Source organism: Elephas maximus, chromosome 5, assembly GCF_024166365.1.
Source record: "Elephas maximus indicus isolate mEleMax1 chromosome 5, mEleMax1 primary haplotype, whole genome shotgun sequence".
Taxonomy (NCBI): Eukaryota; Metazoa; Chordata; class Mammalia; order Proboscidea; family Elephantidae; genus Elephas; species Elephas maximus.
Window position 1 is genome coordinate 38,460,915 of NC_064823.1, and position 23,069 is coordinate 38,483,983.

General features: G+C 37.0%; 1 protein-coding gene across 1 annotated transcript in view; it reads right to left on the reverse strand.

Moving 5' to 3' along the window:
• Window positions 1–706: 706 nt before the first annotated feature.
• The window catches only part of FAM241A (family with sequence similarity 241 member A), a 45,131-nt gene continuing 22,768 nt past the window's right edge, over window positions 707–23,069 (reverse strand). The window contains exon 2 of the mRNA XM_049885516.1: window positions 707–6,055. Within this exon, the coding sequence (XP_049741473.1) occupies window positions 5,810–6,055 (246 nt within the window). The 3' untranslated portion in view covers window positions 707–5,809. The remainder of the gene's footprint in view (window positions 6,056–23,069) is intronic.

The following is a 23,069-nucleotide window of genomic DNA, read 5'->3' on the forward strand; positions in this document are numbered from 1 at the left end:
ATTGTAAAATATGTATGTATTCTGGAGAAGCAGAAGGACAACACTGAAAATACATTTTATTCTAAAAAACAGTAAGTGTATAGTAGCAATACTGTATGTGTATATAAATAATAGAAGTATTCTTCCATTAAAAGTGAATAAGCTTTACAAATGAAAACATATATAAATCCGTTCTCTTTATACACAATAATTTTGGAGTCAAAGAAATCCAAAGTGCGACCAGCTCTAGATTTTCTTTGCTCATACAGTAGAAGGAGAGCTTGGGTAAATGAAGTTTATTTACTCACTTGACAAATACTTTGAGCACCTAGTGTTATGGATTGTGTCCTCCAAAAATATAAGTTGTAAATTCTAATGCCTGTGGTTACAATCCCGTTTGGGAATGGTTGTCTTTGTTATGTTACTGAGACAGGATTAGTACAGGGTATGTCTTGAGTGAATCTCTTTTGAGATATAAAAGAGATTAAAGAAGCAAAGGAGTAAGGAGATGGGGTAAGATAGATGCCAAGACACGTGGAAATCTCCAAGTAACCAAGAAGCACAAGCTGAAGAGACAAGGACCCTCCTCCAGAGCCCACAGAAAGACAAACCTTTCCCCTAGAGTCAGCACCCTGAATTCAGACTTCTAGCCTCTTAAACTGTGAGAAAATAAATTTCCGTTCGTTAAAGCCACCCACTTGTGCTATTTCTGTTATAGAGACACTAGAAAACTAAGACACCTAGTATGTGTTAGACACTCATAACGCAATTAGGAATGAGATAGACATGTTCTCTGCCCTTGTAGAGCCTATTGCCTAATGGAAGAAGCCAACAATAAAGCGTGGGAAATACTGATAGAGAAGTATAAGATTCTTAGAAAGCACAAGGCACCAAAACTGGATTTAAAAGTGTCAGAAGTTTTCCTGGAGGACACGATGTCTAAGTTGAGGCTTTAAGCCTGTGCAGGTGTTGGTCAGTCTGGTGGTGAGGGGTGGAAGAAAGAAGGTAAAGTGTGTAGAGAGGTATGGAAGTGAGAAAGCATGTCTTTTTCAATGAACTGAAAAAAAAAAAAGTTCAGTATAGCTGAGCGTTGGAAAGGGAGTATAATAGTATAGAAAGATGAGGCCTTGTAAAACATATTAAGGAACAAGGACCTGACCATAATAGCAACAGGAAGCCATTAAAAAGATTTAGGTTGAGGAGACTGGAGTCATATTTTAGAAGGATCACTCTGACTATAATGTGGCAAATGAAGGCAGGGAGAACACTGAGATAGCAAACCAGGTGAGATGATAGTAGTTTGAACCAATTTTGTGATTATTGGGATGGAAAGAAGTGGAATGATTAGAGAAATTTTTAGGAAGTAAAATAGACAGGACTTGGTGGTTGATTATATGTGGGCAGTGGATGGTGCGAATAGTTTGCACTCCAGTACTAACCCTGGCGGCACAGTGGTTAAGAGCTACGGCTGCCTGGTCAAATCTACCAGGCGCTCCTATGGGCCAATTCTACTCTGCCCTATAGGGTTGCTATGAGTCGGAATCGACTCCACGGAAATGGGTTTGGTTTTTTATTTTTACTAACCTTACTAGTTGGCGGTTTGAATCCACTCAGCAGCACCACGGAAGAAAGGCCTGGTGATGTGCCTTATAGCCAAGAAAACCCTATGGAGCAGTTCGGCTGTGTAACACATGAGGTCACCATGAGTTGGAATTGACTCAATGGCAACAGATTTGGTTTTTTTGTTTGGCAGGACAGATAAGAGTCAAGGATGTCACCTACAATTCCTGCTTGATCATCTGGGGAGAAGACTGTGTCATTTGCTGAAATGTGGCACATAGAAAGAAGAAAGGTTTGGGAGAAGGATGCTGAATTCCTTTTTGGACATGCTGAATTTGAGGTACTATGGCACATCAAAGTGCAAATGTTGGGCAAGCAATTGAATGTACTGTGTACAGTGCTCTGAGCTGGAAATGCAGATTGGGTACTTGTTAGTATGCAAATGGTGACTAAAGCCATGGGAGTGATGACATGGTCCAAGGTGATATGCGAAGAGATGAGAGAACAGGCTAGGCTGTTGAACTGAACCTCAAGGAACACCCCAAACTGAGAGTTGCCCAGAGAAATAGGAATTACAACAGATCCCAGGTCTGCCAAGAATCTTCAAGCCATAATTTGTATATTATTTTATATTCTCCCTGTCCAAGTTTTTTCTAGAGATACTAAAAAAAAAAAAAAAAAAAAATTAAGAGATACTAACAGGTATAAAATAGCCTTATTTGAATTCTTCTGTTCTCCTTTCACCTTGTAAAGCCATAAATTGGTAATAAAAGTCAATTTTAAATAACCTGAAATCAATAAACATTTGTAAAATAAATAAGTTAGGACATAGTCTACATACCAAATAATTAGCCCTTGATTGTTAGATACTTAGTATTCACTATTAAGCTTTCTACATTAAAACAGACATTTACTTTTTGGGTTTACTTAAGCTGTAATTTGGCCCCCCACCCCATGATTCTTTAACAGTTTCTCATTTCCTGATCCTCTGGGCAGTCTTGAATGGATTTGCAGCTCAGTGACAGGCAGAGAGTCTCTGATCAAAACACGTGAGTAAACAGAGACATGATGGTCAGAAGACAACCATGGCTCATAATCCCCACATGAAAAAGGTTGAAATGCAGTTTTGATGGGTGAATGGGGATTCACCTTGTCTGCCTCCCTTTATTAAACAAAGTGTTTTCTTTTCTTCCCTTCTCTTTTTGTATGAGTAGAAATGGGAACGTGGCCTCTAGGGTGGTTAAATAGTGGTGTACTGGTAAATGTTTGGCAATATAAACCTTAATTAGTACTATTGGCCATTTTCTGTGGTGTAAATTCTCCCACCATAGCCAATTTCAGACTAAGAACTTGATTTCACTGAAGGCAGAATAGGGGGAAAAGATGAATACAGGTAGCCTCCAACTTATGATGGGGTTCTGTTCTGTGACTCTGTCGTAAGTCAGTTCTGATGTAAGTTGAATATCTCATTTCTTTTTTTAAGTTTTCATTATTATTGCCTTTTATTATCAGTATCTTTATAAACATGATCTTTGGGGGTTGGAACATTATATATAAATTTACAGATATATTTAACATCGTATGTAGTACATGGTACTAAGGATAAAATGTACCACAAAAAACAAAAAACAAATGATCGTAAGTGCGGCTCGTCGTAAGTGGAATACGTCGTAAATCCAGGACTACCTGTATAATTAGTTCTTACAAGCCAGTGAAAACTGACTCCAGCACACTACTGGACTGAGAATGATCTGAATGGTAGGTAGGAACAGGAAAATACTCTGCATATGACAGTTTAAGATATGAGAGGACTGAATTCTATAAAATATTGAGTTTCTACTTTAAGGAAAACAGATTTATTCCATGTGTAGTCAATTTGTAGATCTTGATCCTTTTTCTTCTAATTGAGGGCTGACAGTATGGGTGATGTATCCATTAATAAAAAAAAAAAATTTTTTTTAATCTTAGTGTTGTAACTTCTATGTACTTATAATTAATAACATTTTCTAAAATTGGCTTGTATCTGAGATTGAAATGACTGAGAATCATTTTCAATCCAATTCCTTATATCATGAACCAAAGAAATTACCGGTTTCTTTCTGTTTCAGGATATGAGTATAATTTACATTCTAATATATTTTGTAAAAGGAAATAATTTATCTCCATCAAATAGGCAAAGTTTGTTTTTTCCCTAGCAAAGCCAATGATTTAATGGTACACTGCACTAACCAGTGCAGAAAGAATAGCAGCAAAATATCTCATTTCCTCATATAATTTAACACATACCCTAAACAGAGTGTGCAGACACATAGGATTGATGGCTTACTAAGTAATTACCGTTAAAGCTTACTTTAAAAATATTTTCAACACTAGGCACTGGTGGAATCCTAGTTGTTAATATGCACACTATATCTTTTTGCATTCCAAAGGGAAATTAAAATTCTGGGTAGCTTAAGAAAAGAATGTACTTATTAATATTTTATGCAGATACACAAATTCTCATCACTCTTCCATTAAAAATCTTGCAACTCTACTATGCACAAATGAAAACACCTTTTCAAACAACTTGCACTTAGGCTGAGTACATAATACTAGAAAAATATTGCAAACGCAATAAAAACACAATGATATAACACAAAGTCTTTTCTTTTTTAAAAGCCAAATTTTAAAAGGGCCTGTATTTATACAAACACACAATACTTTTTAGTGTCCTCTGGCTGGCATTTGTGTTTAGAATTATCTGATTCCAGAAACTGAAGTCTAACGTTTTTCACTAATTTTGTGCTTTAGAGCGAGAAGACACTGAGAACTCAGAGAATAAAATTTTTAAACAGAATTGGGTAAAAATGTTACACAGTAGAATAATAAGCACTCTATAATAAACATGCTACAAAAGATAGAATGCTCCTTTGTCCCATTTTCCTCTATTTAACTGCATTATCTTAGCTACATCTCCTTCATCTATACAGAATCTTTGAGAGGAAAACGTAAAGATTTTAGGTTCTCTAACAAAATCCAAAATATCAAGTAGACCGTTTTTCACTTTTAAAATGTATTTTTTTTAAAAAATCGTTATTTCAATATAAGATCCCAAAGTGCTGAATTGAGACACATTAGTAATATGGCTAGCCAGTTCCTTACTTGGCTCTAGCTTTAAAGTAATATTATTAAAATTGACTGTGAAATTCCAAATCTAAGCATTTGATTTTATACTGTAATACTATATTTTCCAATACAGGTTTTTTTTTAAAAAAAAAAAGAGCTAATTTTTTAAAAAAGAATAAGAAAATATTTCAGCCATAAAATAAATCAATTTTTGGGAAAAAAATTCATGCCAAGATAGGAATACATTGTTTTAAATTTTAGAATAATTGTTATAAAAGAAGTATAAAATTGTAAATTTCTGGAAAAAATACACTGAAAATGTTTCTCTAGGAAAAAATATGCAGCTTGCTAGGTATAAGAAAATATAGCATTACCATAGAGTGCAACCAATTATGGACCTGGCTCATGAGAATTAAAAAATTCACAAGAAGTAAGTAGCACCAAAATTCTCTAAAACCTAAAATGGTATACTGAAGTGATTCCAGGCCCAAGTGTTACCTTATAAAAAAGTTACATTTAACTTGGGAAATTTCCCCAGCAATAATAATAAATATATATATATTTTTTCAATCTTTAGAAAACAGGCTAGCTTCACTGACTTTCATTGAAATATTAAGGTAGTGTATTTTTTTTTTTTGTATGGTAATTACCACTTGCATTGTTTTCGATAGAGCAGGGACAATGGAAACCCAAACATTTCTGAAATAATATGAAGTTATTTGGTAGAGTGGGGGTGAGTGGAGAGCAGTTCTCCAATGAAAACTTTTTTTTAGTTCCTTGTTTCATTCTTTTATAATTTTTTTAGAGATTTCTATAAGAACTTATATTTACTGATTTAAATTCCATTTCCTTTATTTTCCTTGCTTGCTTTTTGGTGATGTTATTTAAGATTTGGGGTGGGAGTAGAGGTGTCTAAAGTGGACACATACCACCGTAACGAAACCAGAGTTCTCAATAAGCTACAAGTTGTATAGTCAACCCTATAGTAATCAAGAGTTAAAGTTTAATTTTAGACAACATCCATTTACAAGTTTAATTAAAAAATAGCCAACCCACAATTTAAAACAAGGTAAAAAATTTTAACTTTCATACAGTGAAATATATAAATTCATCAGTTACATAATATGGCTACCAAACGTCAAACAGCAGTTCATTCGGCCATGTTTTACTGTTGCACATAAATAATGACAAGGCAAAGAACAGCAACTAGTCCGAGGGCTTGTATGCCAAGGAACCACAGCATAATCCAAAAGAAAATGACTATTACTGGTTCCACAATTCGTTCTCCAAAATACAACCTCGTGAAGCCCATGTTGATAAGACTTTTGTTCAGTTCGCCAAAAAGTGTTCCCATCTTTTTGTAGTCATCCACAACAGGCTCGCCACTGTGGTTTTGTGATTCTTTAATATCCTTTGAAAAGAAAACAATACAAAACATCAACATAAAATGAGAACTATGTGAAGGTGTTTAAGAAATAATGACTAATTCATATTTCTTTTTTACCTCCCAAAATACTGGGCATAATTTTGATATTCATTCAATAAATACTTGCTAACTTGATCGACATTTCAAACAATTGTGTCTGTGCTCACCTTCCAAGAACATGAAAAACACTGATTTCTGTGGAATCAAGATAGACTGGAATCTTAACTACTAGAGCACGAATTTATAAGATGAAGGAAGTAGATGATTCATTTTCATTCATTTTCTAATTTCCTGGAACGAAGAGTGATGAGGTTTGTATTTCTCTTGTCAGGTTCACTGACAAAATTTCATAACAACCTTTTCTACCACCCTTCTGTTCTACAAAGGAGCCCTGGTGGCACAGTGATTAAGAGCTCCGTGGCTAACTGAAAGGTTGGGAGTTTGAACCCACCTCATCCTGAGGGAGAAAGATACGGCAGTGTGCTTCCATGAAGATTACAGCCTTAGAAACCCAATGGGGCAGTTCTACTCTGTCCTATAGGGTTGCTGTGAATTTGTAAATCATTCCTCTTTTTATATTTGATTTCTAAATTATTTTTTCCTTCACTGATGTGCTAGGATGGGGTCAATTCTATGTTTCTCAGTTTCTCAAACTTTTATGTGTTCCATGAAAATATGCTACATTAAAAAAAAAAAAAAAAAAAAAACTTGTTCTTGTCTGATATTAAGCCTTTCTTTTCCATAGATAGAACCTGAGTCCTTGATTAACTGGTAATTCTTCTGTCCCTCATCCCTCCCTATTCCTCCAATGTCCAGCATTGTTGATATTATTTCTGACCTCTTTTTTTTTTCTTTAAGTTTTTCTTCTTTTTTCTTCACTGTTCCAGATTTCTTTTAATCTATGCACTCTTTGTACTTTGGGGTTTTATGTTGTTGTTACTGAATTTTTTTTTTTAAGACTTATTTTTTCAGTATTTTTGTGGTTTCAGTTGAAAGGAAAGAACCCTAAGCTGATGTGGTCCTCTTTGAAGATTCAAATTCTTGGGAAGATGATTTAATTCTACAAACTGCTTGTGGGTTTTTCAGGGGGAGAAGTCGGTGTTGCAACACTTAAATCTAAATAGGGGATTAGGTAACTCCTACAGGACAAGTGAGGGGACAGCGATGATCACATCATCTCAGATCTTAGGGATCATAATGGAATTGCAAATGCAACTGGGGTACCCAGTGAGGACTGGTTTGGACAAGCTACAACTTGCTTCTTCTTTTTATAATTATGAAAAGTTTTGTGCATACACAAAATTGGAGAAAATAATACAATAAATCCCTATCTATCAGCCAGACTTACTGCAATACTTCTTAATCTGGGAAATATAAAGGAGAGGAAAAAGTAAAAAAATTCTTAAAAGAATGCCTAAAAGTGACATATCTTCACAAATGAAGTTCTGTGGAAACATCAAAGATATCCAGGAAGGACTGGATAAGAAAAATTAACCTAAAGGAAAGACACTTAAGAACATGGAGAAGTAAATGGGCAGACATTCTTACAGCAGTGAGATTATAATCAATCTCATTAAGGTATTTTCTCTATGCAGAATGCCACTACTTCAGCGGGTTTGGACAGTGGTATGCTGGTAAACGTTTAACAGTAGGCTTTGCGAGGGGTGGGGAAGCTCTGACTTGTAGCATTTGTCAATTCTGCAGTTTTTGGCAATTTGTATAGTGTATTTCCACCAATTTCAAGCTACTAACATTTAACATAAGGAGCCCTGGTGGCACAGCAATTGAAATGCTCGGCTGCTCATCGAAAGGTCATTGGTTCAAATCCACCAGCTGCTCCACAGGATAAAGATGTGGCAGTCTGCTTCTGTAAAGACTTACAGCCTTAAAACCCTATGGGGCAGTTCTACTTCGCCCTAAAGGGTCACTATGAGTTGGAATCGACTCGACAGCAATGGGTAACATTTAACAACAGCTACAACAGACTCAAATATATCAATGATTATGAAGATTGTTTCGTTCTGTCATATATAAGGTCGCCATAAGTCGCAGCTCACTCCAAAGCAAGTAAGGACAACAAGAACATTTAACAACCGAACTCAAAAGAATCCTGAAGTTTTTTGGAGTGTGGTAGGAACCAGCACCAGCATACCACTCTACGTACCAAAAAAACAAAACCACTGAGTCAATCCTGACTCATAGTGACCCTATATGACAGAGTAGAACTGCCCTATAGGGTTTCCAGGGAATGGCTGGTGGATTAAAACTGCCAACCTTTTGGTTAGCAGCCATAGCTCTTAACCACTGTGCCACGAGAGCTCCACCGTAAGTATAGTAGTTGAGATAATAGATGAGTCTGCTCCCTCCCTTCTTTCCACTGCTGCATTTTTAAAATTATTTAAAAAGTTTAGAAGATTGACAGGTTAGGATAATTAAGTAAAATTATTGCATTACAATATACTGAAATTGGGAAAATTGTATTAAGAAACACATTATGACTTGAGTAGTAGGTGTGGTTAGGTATGGTTAGGCAGAATGTAATGCCATAAAACCACCACAAATAGAAGAACTGTGTCGTCTGTCTCATGCAGATGCCAAATGAGCACCCGATTCAATAATCAAAAAAAATTCTTACAATAAAATTTCAGCTGCTTGGATGATTTGTGAGGAAATGGTTCTTTCAGTGTTGTCTAGCTCAGTAAATAGCACCATTATTCACATGCCATATTCAAAAGTCAGAAGCATGAGGCACTCTTGACTCCTCCTTCTTGTCCACCTCCCATATCCAGCTCATCACCATATCTTCTTTATCCTGTTGTTGTTAGCTGCCTTTGAGTTGGCCCCTGACTCATGGTGACCCCAAGCGCAATGGAACAAAACCTGCCCAGTTCTGCACCATCCCCATGATCGGATGTGGATCAGATCATTGTGATCCGTAAGGTTTTCTCTGGCTGACCCTGGAAGCAGATCACCAGGCCTTTCTTCCTAGGTGATCTAGAAGCGACCCTGAAACCTGTTCAGCATCACAGCAACATATAAGCCTCCACTGACGGATGCGCATGAGGTGCATTGGCCAGAATCGAACCCCAGTCTCCCACACGGAAAGTGAGAATTCTACCGCAGAACTACTAACGCCCCATCCCTCTTTATCAGTGTTATACACTATTGCATCTACTGCTATAATCCTAAAACAAATTCCTTAGCTCCCTATATAGGCTATTTACCACACAGTAGCCACAGTGATCCTTCAAATTGCAAATCCAATCACGTCCCCTCCACCCAGCATTTAGGATCAAGGCCAAAACGTTTAATGTGCTTTATGAGGGCTCGCTTGGTCTGGCTTCCATCTGGGTCTCTGGCCTCATCCTGGCATCAGCCTCCCTCTGTCTTTTTCTGCTCCAGCCACACAGTGCTTCTTTCAGCTTCTCGATAGGCCATGCTCTCAGAGATTTATTTGTGCATGTTGTTTTCTCTCCCTAGAACACTTTATTCTCTTTTCTTTACTTCGTTAACACCTACTCTTCATTCAGTCTCAGCTCAAGCTTTAGCTCACTTTCACAGCCCACATAATGCTCTTTCAATGAATTCGAATTTTTTTGTGTATGTGATGATTTGGTCAATGTCTTTTTCTTGGCCTATACTGTAAGCTCCACGAGAGTATGGGTAAGATCTATTTTTGCTGACTACTGGTATCTTCTAATATATACAGAAGCTATGTCCTGGGAATTGCACTACACAATAGGGGATCAACAAATATTTGTGGAATAAATGGAAAGAATTTATCATGTGTTTTTCTGACAAACATTTGAACAATATCTTGAAAGATTTTCCTAACTTGCTCACTTCTTGCCAAACAAAAGATGGTCTTTATTTTCCAATGTATCATTTATTATTATGTTGTGGTTGTTAGTTGCCATCGAGTCAATTCAGACTCACGGTGACCACGTGTGTGCAGCGTAGAACTGCGTTCCACAGGGCTTTTCAAGGCTGTGACCTTTCAGAAGCAGACTGCCAGGCCTTACTTCTGAGGTGCCTTTGGGTGGATTTAAATTACCAAATTTTTGGTTAGTCCAGTCCTTAACCATTTGCGCCACACAGGGACACCTATCATTTCTTATAAAAAAAATTTATAGTAATGTCAAAATAATGTAAAGATTTCATGGGATTAGCAGAACTTCTATCGTGGATATTATTTCGCAGGCATACCCCTCTTTTCTCTCTCCCATCAACCAAGCAGTTGCCATCCATTTGATTCTGATTCATGGCAACCCCATGTGCTCCATAGGGTTTTCAGTGGCTGTGATCTTTTAGAAGTACATTGCCAGGCCTTTCTTCTACAAGGCACTTCTGGGTGGATTTAAACCTGCAACCTTTTGTTAGTATCTCAGTGCTTAACTGTTTGCTTTGCTCAGGGGCTCCTTCCTCTTTCCTATTAGAACTTTAATCCAGCCCACATTTCTCAGGTGAAGCTGATCCTACCTACAGCTCCTGGGATGACAGGTCTAAAGGCGATCCCATCTGCTTTATCAGACGCTGGTTTTAGATAGGGCATGTCATTCACTTTAAAACAATGACTTTTGCCGCGTCTTTCAGAAAAGCTCTTCCTAAACTCTTCTGGGACAACTTTGGAGAAGAATCCTGATCTACCATTTCTCCACATATACCGTATTTTTACGCAAACAACACATGCCTTCTCCATTTGTTTGCTGGCAGTACCTTTCCCCCCACAAGGCACCTTCACAAGCTCCACCATGACAATCCTCTTCCACATGTTGTTGTAAAAAAAAAATTAGCATAGTGCGCTTAGGAAAGTACCTTGGGGTGGGGGGTGCGGCTGGTGAACCAACGCAGAAGGTGAGCGTTATTTGTATAAAAATATATTACTCTATACGATGAAATCTGTGAGAGCTGGAACTTGATGGAACTGCCTTGGTTTTCTAGATCTCATAAGTTTTCTGCCTTTGATAGGGTGCAGTCTTACCACTTTTCTACTGTTCTCTATTACTGTAAAATGTTTGAATTTTCCTTCTCTGACAGGTTTCTGCCTTACACAGGTTCTGGCTTTAACAGATTTTACTGTAGTAAAGGGAATTTATTGTATTTGTATTAGTTTCCTGTTGCCAGCACAAATTATTATCTTACAGTTCTGTCGGTTAGAAGTCCTATTGGCAGGGCTGTTTCTTTCTTGAGGCTCTAGAGCAGAATCTATTTCCTTGCCTTTGCTAGCTTCTAGAGGCTGCCTGCATTCTTTGGCTCCTGGTCCCCTCCCCCTGTCTTCAAAGCCAGCAATGTTGCATCTCTCTGACCATTCTTGCATAGTTATATTTTCCTCTGATCACAACAGGGAAAGATTCTCTGCTTTGAAAAACCCATGTGATTAAGTTTAGTCCACCCAGATAATCTCCCCATTTTAAGGTCCTTAAACTTAATCACATCTACAAACTCCCTTTTACCATGTATGGTAACATATTCACAGGTTCTGCGGGTTAGGATGTGGATATGTGGTGGGGGAGTATTACTTTTGTTTTTATTTGTCATACTGTGGTGGCTTATATGTTGCTGTGATGCTAAAAACTAATCACAGTTATGAATTTGTTAAAAACCAAACCAAAACAAAAAAACCGTTGCTGTTGAGTCCATTTTGACTCATAGTGACCCTACAAGCCAGAGGAGAACTGTCCCATAGGGTTGCCAAGGAGCAGCTGGTGGATTTGAACTGCCAACCTTTTGGTTAGCAGCCGAGCTCTTAATCGCTGTGCCACAAATATTTATGTAAATATATTCCAGACTAGATTATAGGATATGGTAGATACTAGCTAAAATTTGTATGCTCAGCTCAATTCCTTAACCATTGCATTTTAAGAGCAAAGACTAATATGAACAGATAAGTCCTAGATGTCTAATTCTCAGGCGTCTGTAATTTTCAGAGTAACAGCAGTAGTGGTAGTATCACTAAATAGTATAGTATGAAAGCTTACACTGAGTGGCTATTATGTGCCAGGCACCGTGCTTTACATGCATTATCTTGTTGGATCTTTCCAACTCTCTGTAAGGGTGTCATTGTTATATTCCTCATTTACAGATAAGGAAACTATGTTTTGAAGGTGTTATAGGTCTGGCCAATGATTTATACTTAGTTATATTTGGCTGTGATATGAATCCAGACATTCCTACTCTAGAGCCCATACCATTATTCTCCATACTCTACTCCCTCCTGTTATTGTTACATTATTAATAGCTAACATGTCTAATGCTGCTCAGTTTTCAGAGAAAGTTTTACAAATATAATTTTTAAAAAAAGAAAAGTTACGGAAACACTTTTCACTTAACACGGAATGCACATATTTAACATTGTAAATGAACATCAGTATTTTTTTGTTTCACATCTTTTCTCATAGTTTATAAAAACCAAAAGCCAAACCCAGTGCCGTCGAGTCAATTCCGACTCATAGCAACCCTATAGGACAGAGTAGAACTGCCCCATAGAGTTTCTAAGGAGCACCTGGTGGATTCGAACTGCCGACCCTTTGGTTACCAGCCTTAGCACTTAACCACTACGCCACCAGGGTTTCCTCATAGTTTATAAAAAACTTAAAATTGAGTTTATCAAGCAGAAAAACTGAGGTTTAAATTTTCATACAAGATTAAACTTAAATTTAAACACAAGTTTAAATTTAAGTTTAATAGCCCTTTTAGTCATGATTAGAATTTAGATTCAAATATGGAAGAAAAAAAAAAGACTACAAGCAAGTAAGTACAAGCAAATACGCTTGACAGAATCGCAAAAAGGCAAACACACGTAACACTTCACACAAAGTACAGCAGTGCAGAAATGCAGATGGCACATTTTTCCCTGTTGTAACATTAGTCATTTTGTGTCTTTGCCAATGTTATTCTTTGAACGTGAGGCCTCATAGGAAGAATATTTATTAAATGCAGTTTCCTTCTTGATTACAGAGATAGTACTATGACATGTTCATTGAAAAGTGCTTCCACCAAAATAGTATATTATTCTTTTTTGTCTGTGGTTAAAGATACACATAAAAGGAGGGTTCTAACTGGTTCAAAATCTTTCTTAAAAGATACCTAAAATTAACAGATGAGAGAATAAAGGTGAACCTTAAATAATGATAGGGTTTTTGAGAGAAAGATCCTTAAAGATAATTACTAAATCAAAGTGTCTTATTTTAGAAACAAGAAATAAAGAGGGTGAGTCACACACTCAACGAGATAGACTGACACAGTGGCTGCAACAGTGGGCTCAAGCTTCACAATGATTGTGAGGATGGCACAGGACTGGGCAGTGTTTTGTTGTACATACGGTCGCTCTGAGTCGGAACAGACTTGATGGCATCTAACAACAAGTCACACAGCTTATTAACAAAAATCACTGGCTTTGGAAACCAGTAGAACAGATTTAAATGTTACATATTAGATGGGTGACAAATAGCAAATTACCTAACCATTTAAACTTCAGTTTTCCCATCTATATAAAGGGCATACTAATTAACTCATAGAGTTGTTGTGATCAAAAAAAAAATATAAGATAATGAATAAAAAACTTTTAGAACATACATAATAAGCATTCAGTATATGGTAGCTATTATTATTATTGTTTTTGGCAGAATTTATGTCTTGTGATTTTCACTTGTATTCTTTCTACTGTACCATGCTGCCTGAGATAATTAATACTTTGACAATTCTCTTTCTCATGATAATTAAATTCAGTAGTGCTTTTCTTCAAGTGTTATGACAACTTAATTACATAGAAATTGAGGTGGGATGTTTTCTATGGAACATCCTTACCCATGAAGCAATCTATGCACATTAGTATGGTAGAACCTCTGTCTATTCACTTTTAGAAGAACATAAGCTACATTCTAGAAACAGACTTTTCCTGAGTGAACAATTTAAGACCGACTTTCAAATGTTTTCTCTGATCCAGTATTATATGTCGTATTAGTTCATGGTATTACATGTGCAGTGTTGAAAATCTGCTGTTTTGGCCTGCCTAGCACTTATTCCTACAGGGTCACTATGAGTCAGAATTGACTCGATGGCAATGGGCTTGGGTACTTATTCCATGTTCTTCTGTTAGTGGCACCATGATTTAACTTTGGAGACACCAGCCCTCACCTACTCTTAGTGCATGTGTTTTGGGTGAAGGTATCCTCTTTCCAGTTCCAGGTCTGGCTAATCAGAACATTTCATTTCCTTAGGCATAATGATTAATTAAGGAATGAGCATGTAAACCCCAGACAAGCCAACGAAAGCTCTACCAAGATGTTTGTAGCACTACTGAAAAAAGGACACTTTTTTTCTCTTTCACTGGGGTTGGTTAGCTGTACTCCCATTGTTCTTCAACTTCACTGAGTCTGTACTTCACTGATATCTAATTTCTCCCGCACCATTAGCCCTCTCCTTTTTACATTTTCCTCATTCATTTTGAGTTCTATGGTCCAGAATTTCAGTAAAACCATAAACTCCTTTGCCTTATCGGCAAACCCTAATCTTACAGAACCTAACTATTTTTTCTGCCTATACCTGAGTACTGGAGTACTGAGTATTGGTGCTAGAGAAAGTCACACCATCGGGCATGTTAGTATTGCTCCAGTTTATGATCTCATCTGCAAACAGGTCTTCAAAGACCCCACATTCCTACTTCATTTCCCTACTCAGCTTTTTTTTTCTGCTCTCCACAAAGGCTATTTTAAACCTCTAGACTTTTTTTTCAAACAACTGTTCCTCTCTCTCTCCTCCTCCCCCCAAGGAAATAACCTGGCCTCCTATTTCTCAGGGAAAGGAGAAGTGGTCAGAAAAGAACTTCTTTAACTTTGTGATATAAATGTACCAAGCACCTAAGTCTGTGTTTATCTTCCCCACATTCCATTTTGTTACAGATAAAGGAGCCACTGTTCCTCCTCCTCTATTCAATTCTTCTGCCTGTTTAGGATCCCATCCCTTCCTGCCTTACATTATTCCTTTTCCATTATCCCTTCTCTCTCATATGTTCAATCTCTCTCTCTCTCAAATGGATCCTTCTATTAATAAATAAACATATTTAAATCTTTTCCCCTTTAAGACAGCACCCTGTCTACCCTCCATCCTTCACTAGTTTGGCTTTGTCTTTCTTCCCCTTCATAACCAAACTGTTTGGAACAATGATCTCTCTTTATTTCCATTTCTTCGTCTTTTTCAAGAACGGTGAAGGGACTGAGATTTTATCCTACCTGCCAGTTAACAAGTTAGCCTGCCACAGTTTCATGAATGCTGGCAGAAGACACAAGACACATAGGTCAGACATAAAGGACCTTATTATTCATGCCACAGCAATCAGCATGAGTTTTATGTTCATGTTGGCTTCTCTTACCCCCTAAGTCCTACGGGGGTGACAGAATGACCCAGATTGACACTGCATGCAGTGGACTTGTGTCACAGCTGAGGAACATTGAATTTAGGGAACTCTGGTGGCGTACTGGTTAAGAGCTACGGCTGCTAACCAAAAGGTCAGCAGTTTGAATCCACCAGGCATTCCTTGGAAACCGTATGGGGCAGTTCTACTCTGTCCCATGGGATCGCTATGAGTCGGAATCGACTTGATGGCAACGGGTTTGGTTTTGGTTTAATCTTTTATAATGGGCTACAAACAAACCTGCCCAATTTTTGTCCTAAAACCAAACCAAAACCTATGCTGTTGAGTTGATTCTGATTCATAGTGACCTTATAGGACAGGGTGGAACTGCCCCGTAGGGTTTCCAAGGAGCAGCTGGTGGATTTGAACTGCTGACTTTTTGGTGAGCAGCCATGCTCTCAACCACTCTGCCACCAGGGAGACATTACCTTTATTATAATGGACAGCAAACAAATCTGCTCTCCACTCTAGAGGGAGATACTATCTCCTCATTCCAAGGCTGTTAGCTTAAGAACATCCCTGAAAAAACAGTACTGAACAAGAGCTCTTACTGCCTTTTGTAACAGGATATGCAGAGGTGTGAAGGACCCATTTTTACAGACTGAGTTGTGCCCCCCCGCCCAAAAATACGTGTTGTAAAACCTAATCCCTATGCCTGTGGTAGAGCTCGGCTGCTAATCAAAAGGTCAGCAGTTAAATCACCAGCCACTCCGTGAAAACCTTAGGGGGCAGTTCTACTTTGTCCTGTAGGGTTGCTATGAGTTGGAACTGACTCGATGGCAACAGGGTTGGTTTTTTTTTTTGTTATATACCTGTGGTGGAGCCCTGGTGACACAGTGGTTAAGCACTCAGCTGCTAACTGAAAGGTCAGTGGTCAAACCCACAAGCTGCCCCATGGGAGAAAGATGAGGCAGTCTGCTTCTGTAAAGATTACAACCTCAGAAACCCTATGGGGCAGTTCTACTCTGTCCTACAGATTATATGAGCCGGAATTAATTCAACAGGTTTTTTTTTTTTTTGGGTATACCTGTAGTTATAATCTCATTTGTGAATGGGTTTTCTTTGTTATGGTAATCAGACATATATTAATGTAATGTGTCTTAATCCAATTACCTTTGAGATATAAACGAAGAGATTAGGCACAGAGAAGCGAGCAGAAATGGGGGAAGATAGATGTCAGGCCACATGAAGATTGCCAATGAATCAAGAAACAGAAGCTGAAAAGAGACAAGGAATTTACCCTACGGGTGGAAAGAGAGAGAGAGCGCCTTCCTTTAGAGCTGGTACCCTGAATTCAAACTTCCAGTTTCCTAAACTGTGAGAAAATAAAAGGCATCCATTTGTGGTATTTCTGTTATAGCAGCACTAGATAGCTTAAACACCTAGGAAAAACTGTCCCCCAATCTTCCATTCATATCTCAAACAAAAAAACCAAACCCACTGGCACAGAGTTGATTCCGACCCCTGGTGACTCCACAGGACAGAACGGAACTGTCCCGTAAGGTTTTCAAGGCTGTAAATCTTTATGGAAGCAGGCTGCCATATCTTTCTCCCTCAGAGCGGCTGGTGGGTTTGAACTGCCAACCTTTTGGTTAGCAGCTGAATGCTTTAACCACTGTGCCATCAAGGCTCCATTCATATCTCAACCTACCCCAGTCTGGCTTCAGTCTCCATTTATACAACCAAAACAGCTCTTGATAAGGTTATGGATAAACCACCACATCAAAAAATTAAATAGACATTTTCCAGTCCTCATTTTACTCCACTGCTAAGAAGCACTCACTACTGGTGACACTTTTTCTCTTCTTTTGAATTTTATGATAGCACATCCTTCTGGTTCTGTTTTTATCCCTCTGGCTGCTCCTTCTCAGTCTCTTCTGTGTCTTCACCACTCTCCACCCAGCTATTAAATATTGGTCCTCAACCTTTCGTCCTAAGCTCTCATCTCTTTTCACTCTATACTCTCTCCAAATAAGCTCATCCAAACCCGACAGTTTCAATTACCACCAATAAATCAATGATTTAAATATTTTCTCCAGCCGAGACTTTTCTTCTGCACTCTAGACCCAAATATTTAACTGTCTTCTTGACATTTATAGCTAGATATCTTGAATGTACCTCAATGTTCAACACACTCACGGCCAAACCCATGATTTTGCTCTTCAAACCTGGTCTTCATTCAATGAACAGAATCTCAGGAATGAAATCTATCGTAATTTCTACTAGCCAGAACACTAGGGATGATGTATAACATCTTTTTCCTCATTCCTATACCCAATTTATCAAAGAGACCTGTTGATTTTTACACCTAAATCCTAAATATCTCCCAAATCTATCCATTTCTTTCAATATGATTCTACATTCCTGTCTCACTCAGCCTCATCTTACCCTTGTTCCCTCCCCTGCTTTCTCTGCTTTAGCCTCCATGTTGTAATTTTAGTCCCTCATGCTCATCTGCTTTTTCCTGACCAAGAACTTTTTACAAGTCATTCCCTTTGCCTAGTATGTCCTATCTTTTTCTTTTAATCCCAACTTCTATTCATTCTTCAAATCTCAAGACAGCTTATCTTGATCTCCTTGCTGGAATTCTTATTAAATGCTCTTGACACACCACACAGCTATACTGATCACAGATGAATTTTATGTTTTGCTTGTGTGATTATTTCTTTTATGTCAATTTTCCTCACTGGCCTGTAAAAAAAAAACCCAAATCTTGTTTTTCCTCTTTAACTGCTGTATTCTTAGTGCCTGCCACATTTTAGGTACTTCTATTTAGACTACAAGGATTTACAAGGTAACCCATGTCACCATTCTACTAATTCAGCCTACTTTCTTACTGTTTCATAAAATGAGCTCTATTCCAGTCAAGTCCCCCTGCTCTGCTCATACTTCCCATTAAACTTAATGCTAATAAACATTGTATTAAACATCTACTATCTTTATCTCCTATGTTATCTTATTTAGAACTCAAAACAATCCTATGAGGTAGGTATATTAGGAGGAGTCTAAGACTTACAAATATTATGTTACTTTTCAAGTACAGATAATGCATTGATGAGCCAAGACTGAATTTTGGATTGACTCCACAATCATGACACCATATTAGTTATGTAATATTCCCATTTTAAACTCAGCATGTAAAAGGTTGTTTGTAGCTTATAAAGTATGAGATGACCATTTATAAAGCCCAAACCTGAGTTTTTGGATAAAATAGAAAATTTGGGGGCCAGGGCAAGGAGAGCCTCTTAAATGTAGGAGAACTCTTCTACGTGAGTGGGAGCCAATTACTGAATGCCAAGGAAATCAATATATGAAGAACACTATTAAAAAGTGCTTTATAAACTAGTTAAAATACTAACCTCCAGAATAATGTTTTCATTATTGCATTAACCATAGCATTCGGCAAGATTGTGCACTGTAGTGGTTTAAGAGGCTTATTTTAGCATGTATGCCCCTCCCCCAATACATTTATAGACATACTCATACACATACACTTTGTCTTTTGTTCTAAATCTTGATCTTTGTCCTTGTCAGTGGGATTGCATAAGCAGGGACGTAGTCCTGGTTCCTAGTCATAAGCAACTGTGAGGGCAGTATTTCAACAGAAGATAAAAACAAACAAAACAAACAAAACACAGGGATATATTGTTCTTCTACTCCACCTTATTCTTTCACTGGTATATAATCTTCCTTCTTAACACATCCCTACATAACTGAATGTTTCCAGAAAATGACCACTCTAATCCCAACACACTGTTTCACCATGCTTTTTGCAGCCTCAATGCAGGCAACATCTATCCTAGACTTTGCCCACATCTTGATGAAGGCACATATCCTACAAGCTGACTTCTCACATACTAGCTCTTGAATTAGAGTTTCACTTGCTCAAACTAGCCAGTTGATGAACGGCAGCTGCAAGTTTTGCAGACACTAACAAAATTGTGAGAATTTCTTTTAAGGGTGGGCTGAGGTCTACATGTTTCCTACTCAGCAGAGACTTGACTTCTGAATTTGTTATTTAGTTGGCTCCAGGAGGCTTGCACTCTTCAATGGCCAAGGTGCAACAGTGGTAGCAGAGATGAAATGTCCAGGGAGGCTTACAAAGTTGACCAGGAATATCTGTTTTTAAAATATACTTATTTCTGCTGTAATGAGAGTCCAACCTCTCTTGCCTAACTGACCTGGTTAGAATCTCCAGTACAATGTTGAGTAGATGTGACAAGAAAGGGCAACTTTGTCTTCCGATTACAGGGAGAACACTTTCAGTCTTTCACATTACGCATGATGTTTAGTTGTGGGCTTTTCATAGATGCCCTTTATCAGGTTGAGAAAGTTCCCTTCTAGTTTGAGCATTTTTTATCGTGAAAGTGTGTTGTATTTTGTCAAATGCTTTCTTAGTGTCTACTGTGATCATGATATGGTATTTGTCCTTTACCTATTAATACGGTGTTTTACATTGATTGATTTTTGGATGTTAAATCAACCATGTATTCTTGGGAAAAATCCTGCTTGATCATGCTGTATATGTTTTTATATGTTGCTGTATTCAGTTTACTAGTATTTTATTGAGGATTTATGCATCTCTAAGGTATACTGGTCTTTAGTTCTCTTGTGATGTCTGTCTGGTTTTGGTGTCCGGATAATACCGGCTTCATAGAATAACTCGGGAAGTGCTCGCTCCTCTTCATTTTTTATAAGACTTTGTGAAGAATCGGTACTAATTCTTCTTCAAATGCTTGATAGAATTTACCAGTGATGCCATCTGCCCTGGGCTTTTCTTTGTGGGAAGTTCTAAAATTACTAATTCAATCTCTTTACTTGTTAAAGATCTATCCGGATTTTCTATTTCTTCTTGACTGAGTTTTAGTAATTTGTGCCTTCTTAGGAAATTGTCCATTTTATCTAAGTTTTCTAATTTGTTGGCATGTACTTGTAGTATTCCCTGGTAATTTCTTTTTACGTCTATAGGGTTGGTAGTGATACCTGCCCTTTCATTTCTGATTTCAGTACTTTAAGTCTTCTTTCTTCTTTGTCTTTTTTCCCTTGGCCAGTCTAGCGAGAGGTTTACCAATTTTGTTGATCTTTTTAAAGAATCAACTTTAGGTTTTGTTGGCTTCTCCTATAGTACTCCTATTCTCTATTTTATTTATTTCCATTTTAGTCTTTATTATTTCTTTGTTTCTGCTCGCTTTGGGTTTAGTTTGTGCTTCTTCTTCTAGTTTTTTAAGTAGAAATTTAGGTTGTTGATGTGAGATTTCTCTTTCTTTTTAATACAAGCCTTTGCAGGTATAAATTTCTGCATCCCATACATTTTACTATATTGTGCTTGTTTTCATTCATCTCAAAGTATTTTCTAATTTCCCTTGTGATTTCTTCTTTGACCCACTGATTATTTGAATGTGATATTTAATTTCCATATATTTTGAATCCTCCAAATTTCTTTCTGTTATGAATTTCTAATTTATTTTCATTATGGTCATAGAACATGTTTTGTATGATTTCAGTCCTTTTATGAGCAGCCCTGGTGGCACAATTGTTAGGCACTCAGTTGCTAACTAAAACATTGCTGGTTCAAACTCACGAGGCACTCTGTGGGAGAAAGATGTGACAGTCTGTTTCTATAAAGGTTTATAGCCTTGGAAACTCTATGGGGCGGTTCTACTCTGTCTATAGGGTCAGTATGAGTCAGAATTGACTCGACGGCAATGGGTTTTTGAGTTCAGTCCTGTTAAATTTATTAAGGCTTGATTTATGACCTAGCATATGGTCTATCGTGGAGAGTGTTCTATGTGCACTTGAGAAGAATGTGTATTCTTCTGTTGATGAGTGTTGTATAGATGACTGCTAGTTCCAGTTGGTTTATAGAGTTGTTCAAGTCTTCTATTTCTTTGTTATTCTTCTGCCTAGTTGTTCTATTATTAAAAGTAGCTGTTACTGTTAATTTGTTTATTTCTCTCTTCAGTTCTGCTAAGATTTTGCTGATGTTTTGGATGTATTTTGTGGTTTTCTTGATAGGTACCCGTATGTTTGTAATCATTATATCTTCCTGATAGACTGACCTTTTTACCATTATGAAATGTCTGTCTTTATCTCTAGTAATAGTTTTTATTTTCAAATCTATTTTGTCTGTTATTAGTATAGCCGTTACAACTTTTTATGGTTGATATTTGTATGGCATATCTTTTCCTATCCTTTTACTTTCAACCTACTTGTATCTTTGAATCTAAAGTATGTCTCCTATAGACAACATATAGCTGGATTCTCTTTTTTTTTAAAACCCAATATGAAAATCTCTGCCTTCTGATTGTTTAATCCATTCATATCTAATGTTCTTATTGATTTGGCTGGACTTATATCTGCCATTTTGCTTTCTATATGTCTTATGTCTTTTTTGTTCTTGTATTCCTCTTATATTAGTTTCTTTTGTATTAGGTGAATATTTTCTAGTGCCACAAATGTAATCCTGAAGTAATTTTTTAACTATATTTTTTAGTTGCTTTCTTAGTGGTTGCTCTTGGGCTGAAAATATACACCTTAATTTATAAAAATATACCTCAGATTTATATTAAAGTAATTCCAGAATATGGAAACTTTACTCCCATATAGCTCTATTCCTCCATTTTGTGTGTATATACTACTTATCAGAATCTATCTCAAGATTTACACTAAATTAATTTGTGAAATGTAGAAACTTTACCTCTATGTACCTCCACCCACTTTTCCTTGGTTGTGCTATTACTGTTATACAAATCTATGTCTTTACATATTACAAACCCAAAAATATACTGTTAAAATTATTACTTTATATAATCTTATGTTTTGTAAAGAAGCTGAGAAAAGAAAGAAGAAAAAGCATATATCTATATAATTATAATACTACATTCTTATTTACCCTTCCTGGCTCTCTTCATTCCTTCTGTGAATTTGAGTTACCATTTGGAATCATTTTCTTATTCCAACACAACTTTATTCTCTCCTGCTTCCTTTGTGTCAAACATGTTACATTCCAGTTTGTTATAGGCTTAAGAACACAATTATATACATATTATTCTATGTAATTGCCTTTAAATCAGTCAAGAGATGATCATATATGCAATTATACTGTCTTTTATAATTATCTATATAATTATCTTTACCACAGCTCTTTGTTTTTGTTTCTTTGTGCGAATTCAAATTATCGTCTTATGTCATCTTGAAGAACTTCCTTTAATAGTTGTTAATAGATAGGTCTACCGGCCAAAAAAAGAAAAAAATTCAGTTTTTATTTATCTGAGAATTTCTTTATTTCACCTTTATTTTTGAAAGATAATTTTACTGGATATAAACTTCTTGGATGATAGGTTTTTACTTCCAGCCCCTTGAATATACCATCCCAATGTGTTCTGGCCTCCAATGTTTCTGATGAGAAGTCAGCTGTTAATTTTATTGGGCTCCTTTGTATGTGATGATGCTTCTCTCTTGCTGCTTTTCAAATTTTCTTTGTCTTCCAATATTTTGACTATGATATGTCTGGTGAGGCTCTCTTTGCATTTATCCTTCTCAGAGTTCATTGAATTTCTTTGATATGTACATTAATGTTTTTCATTA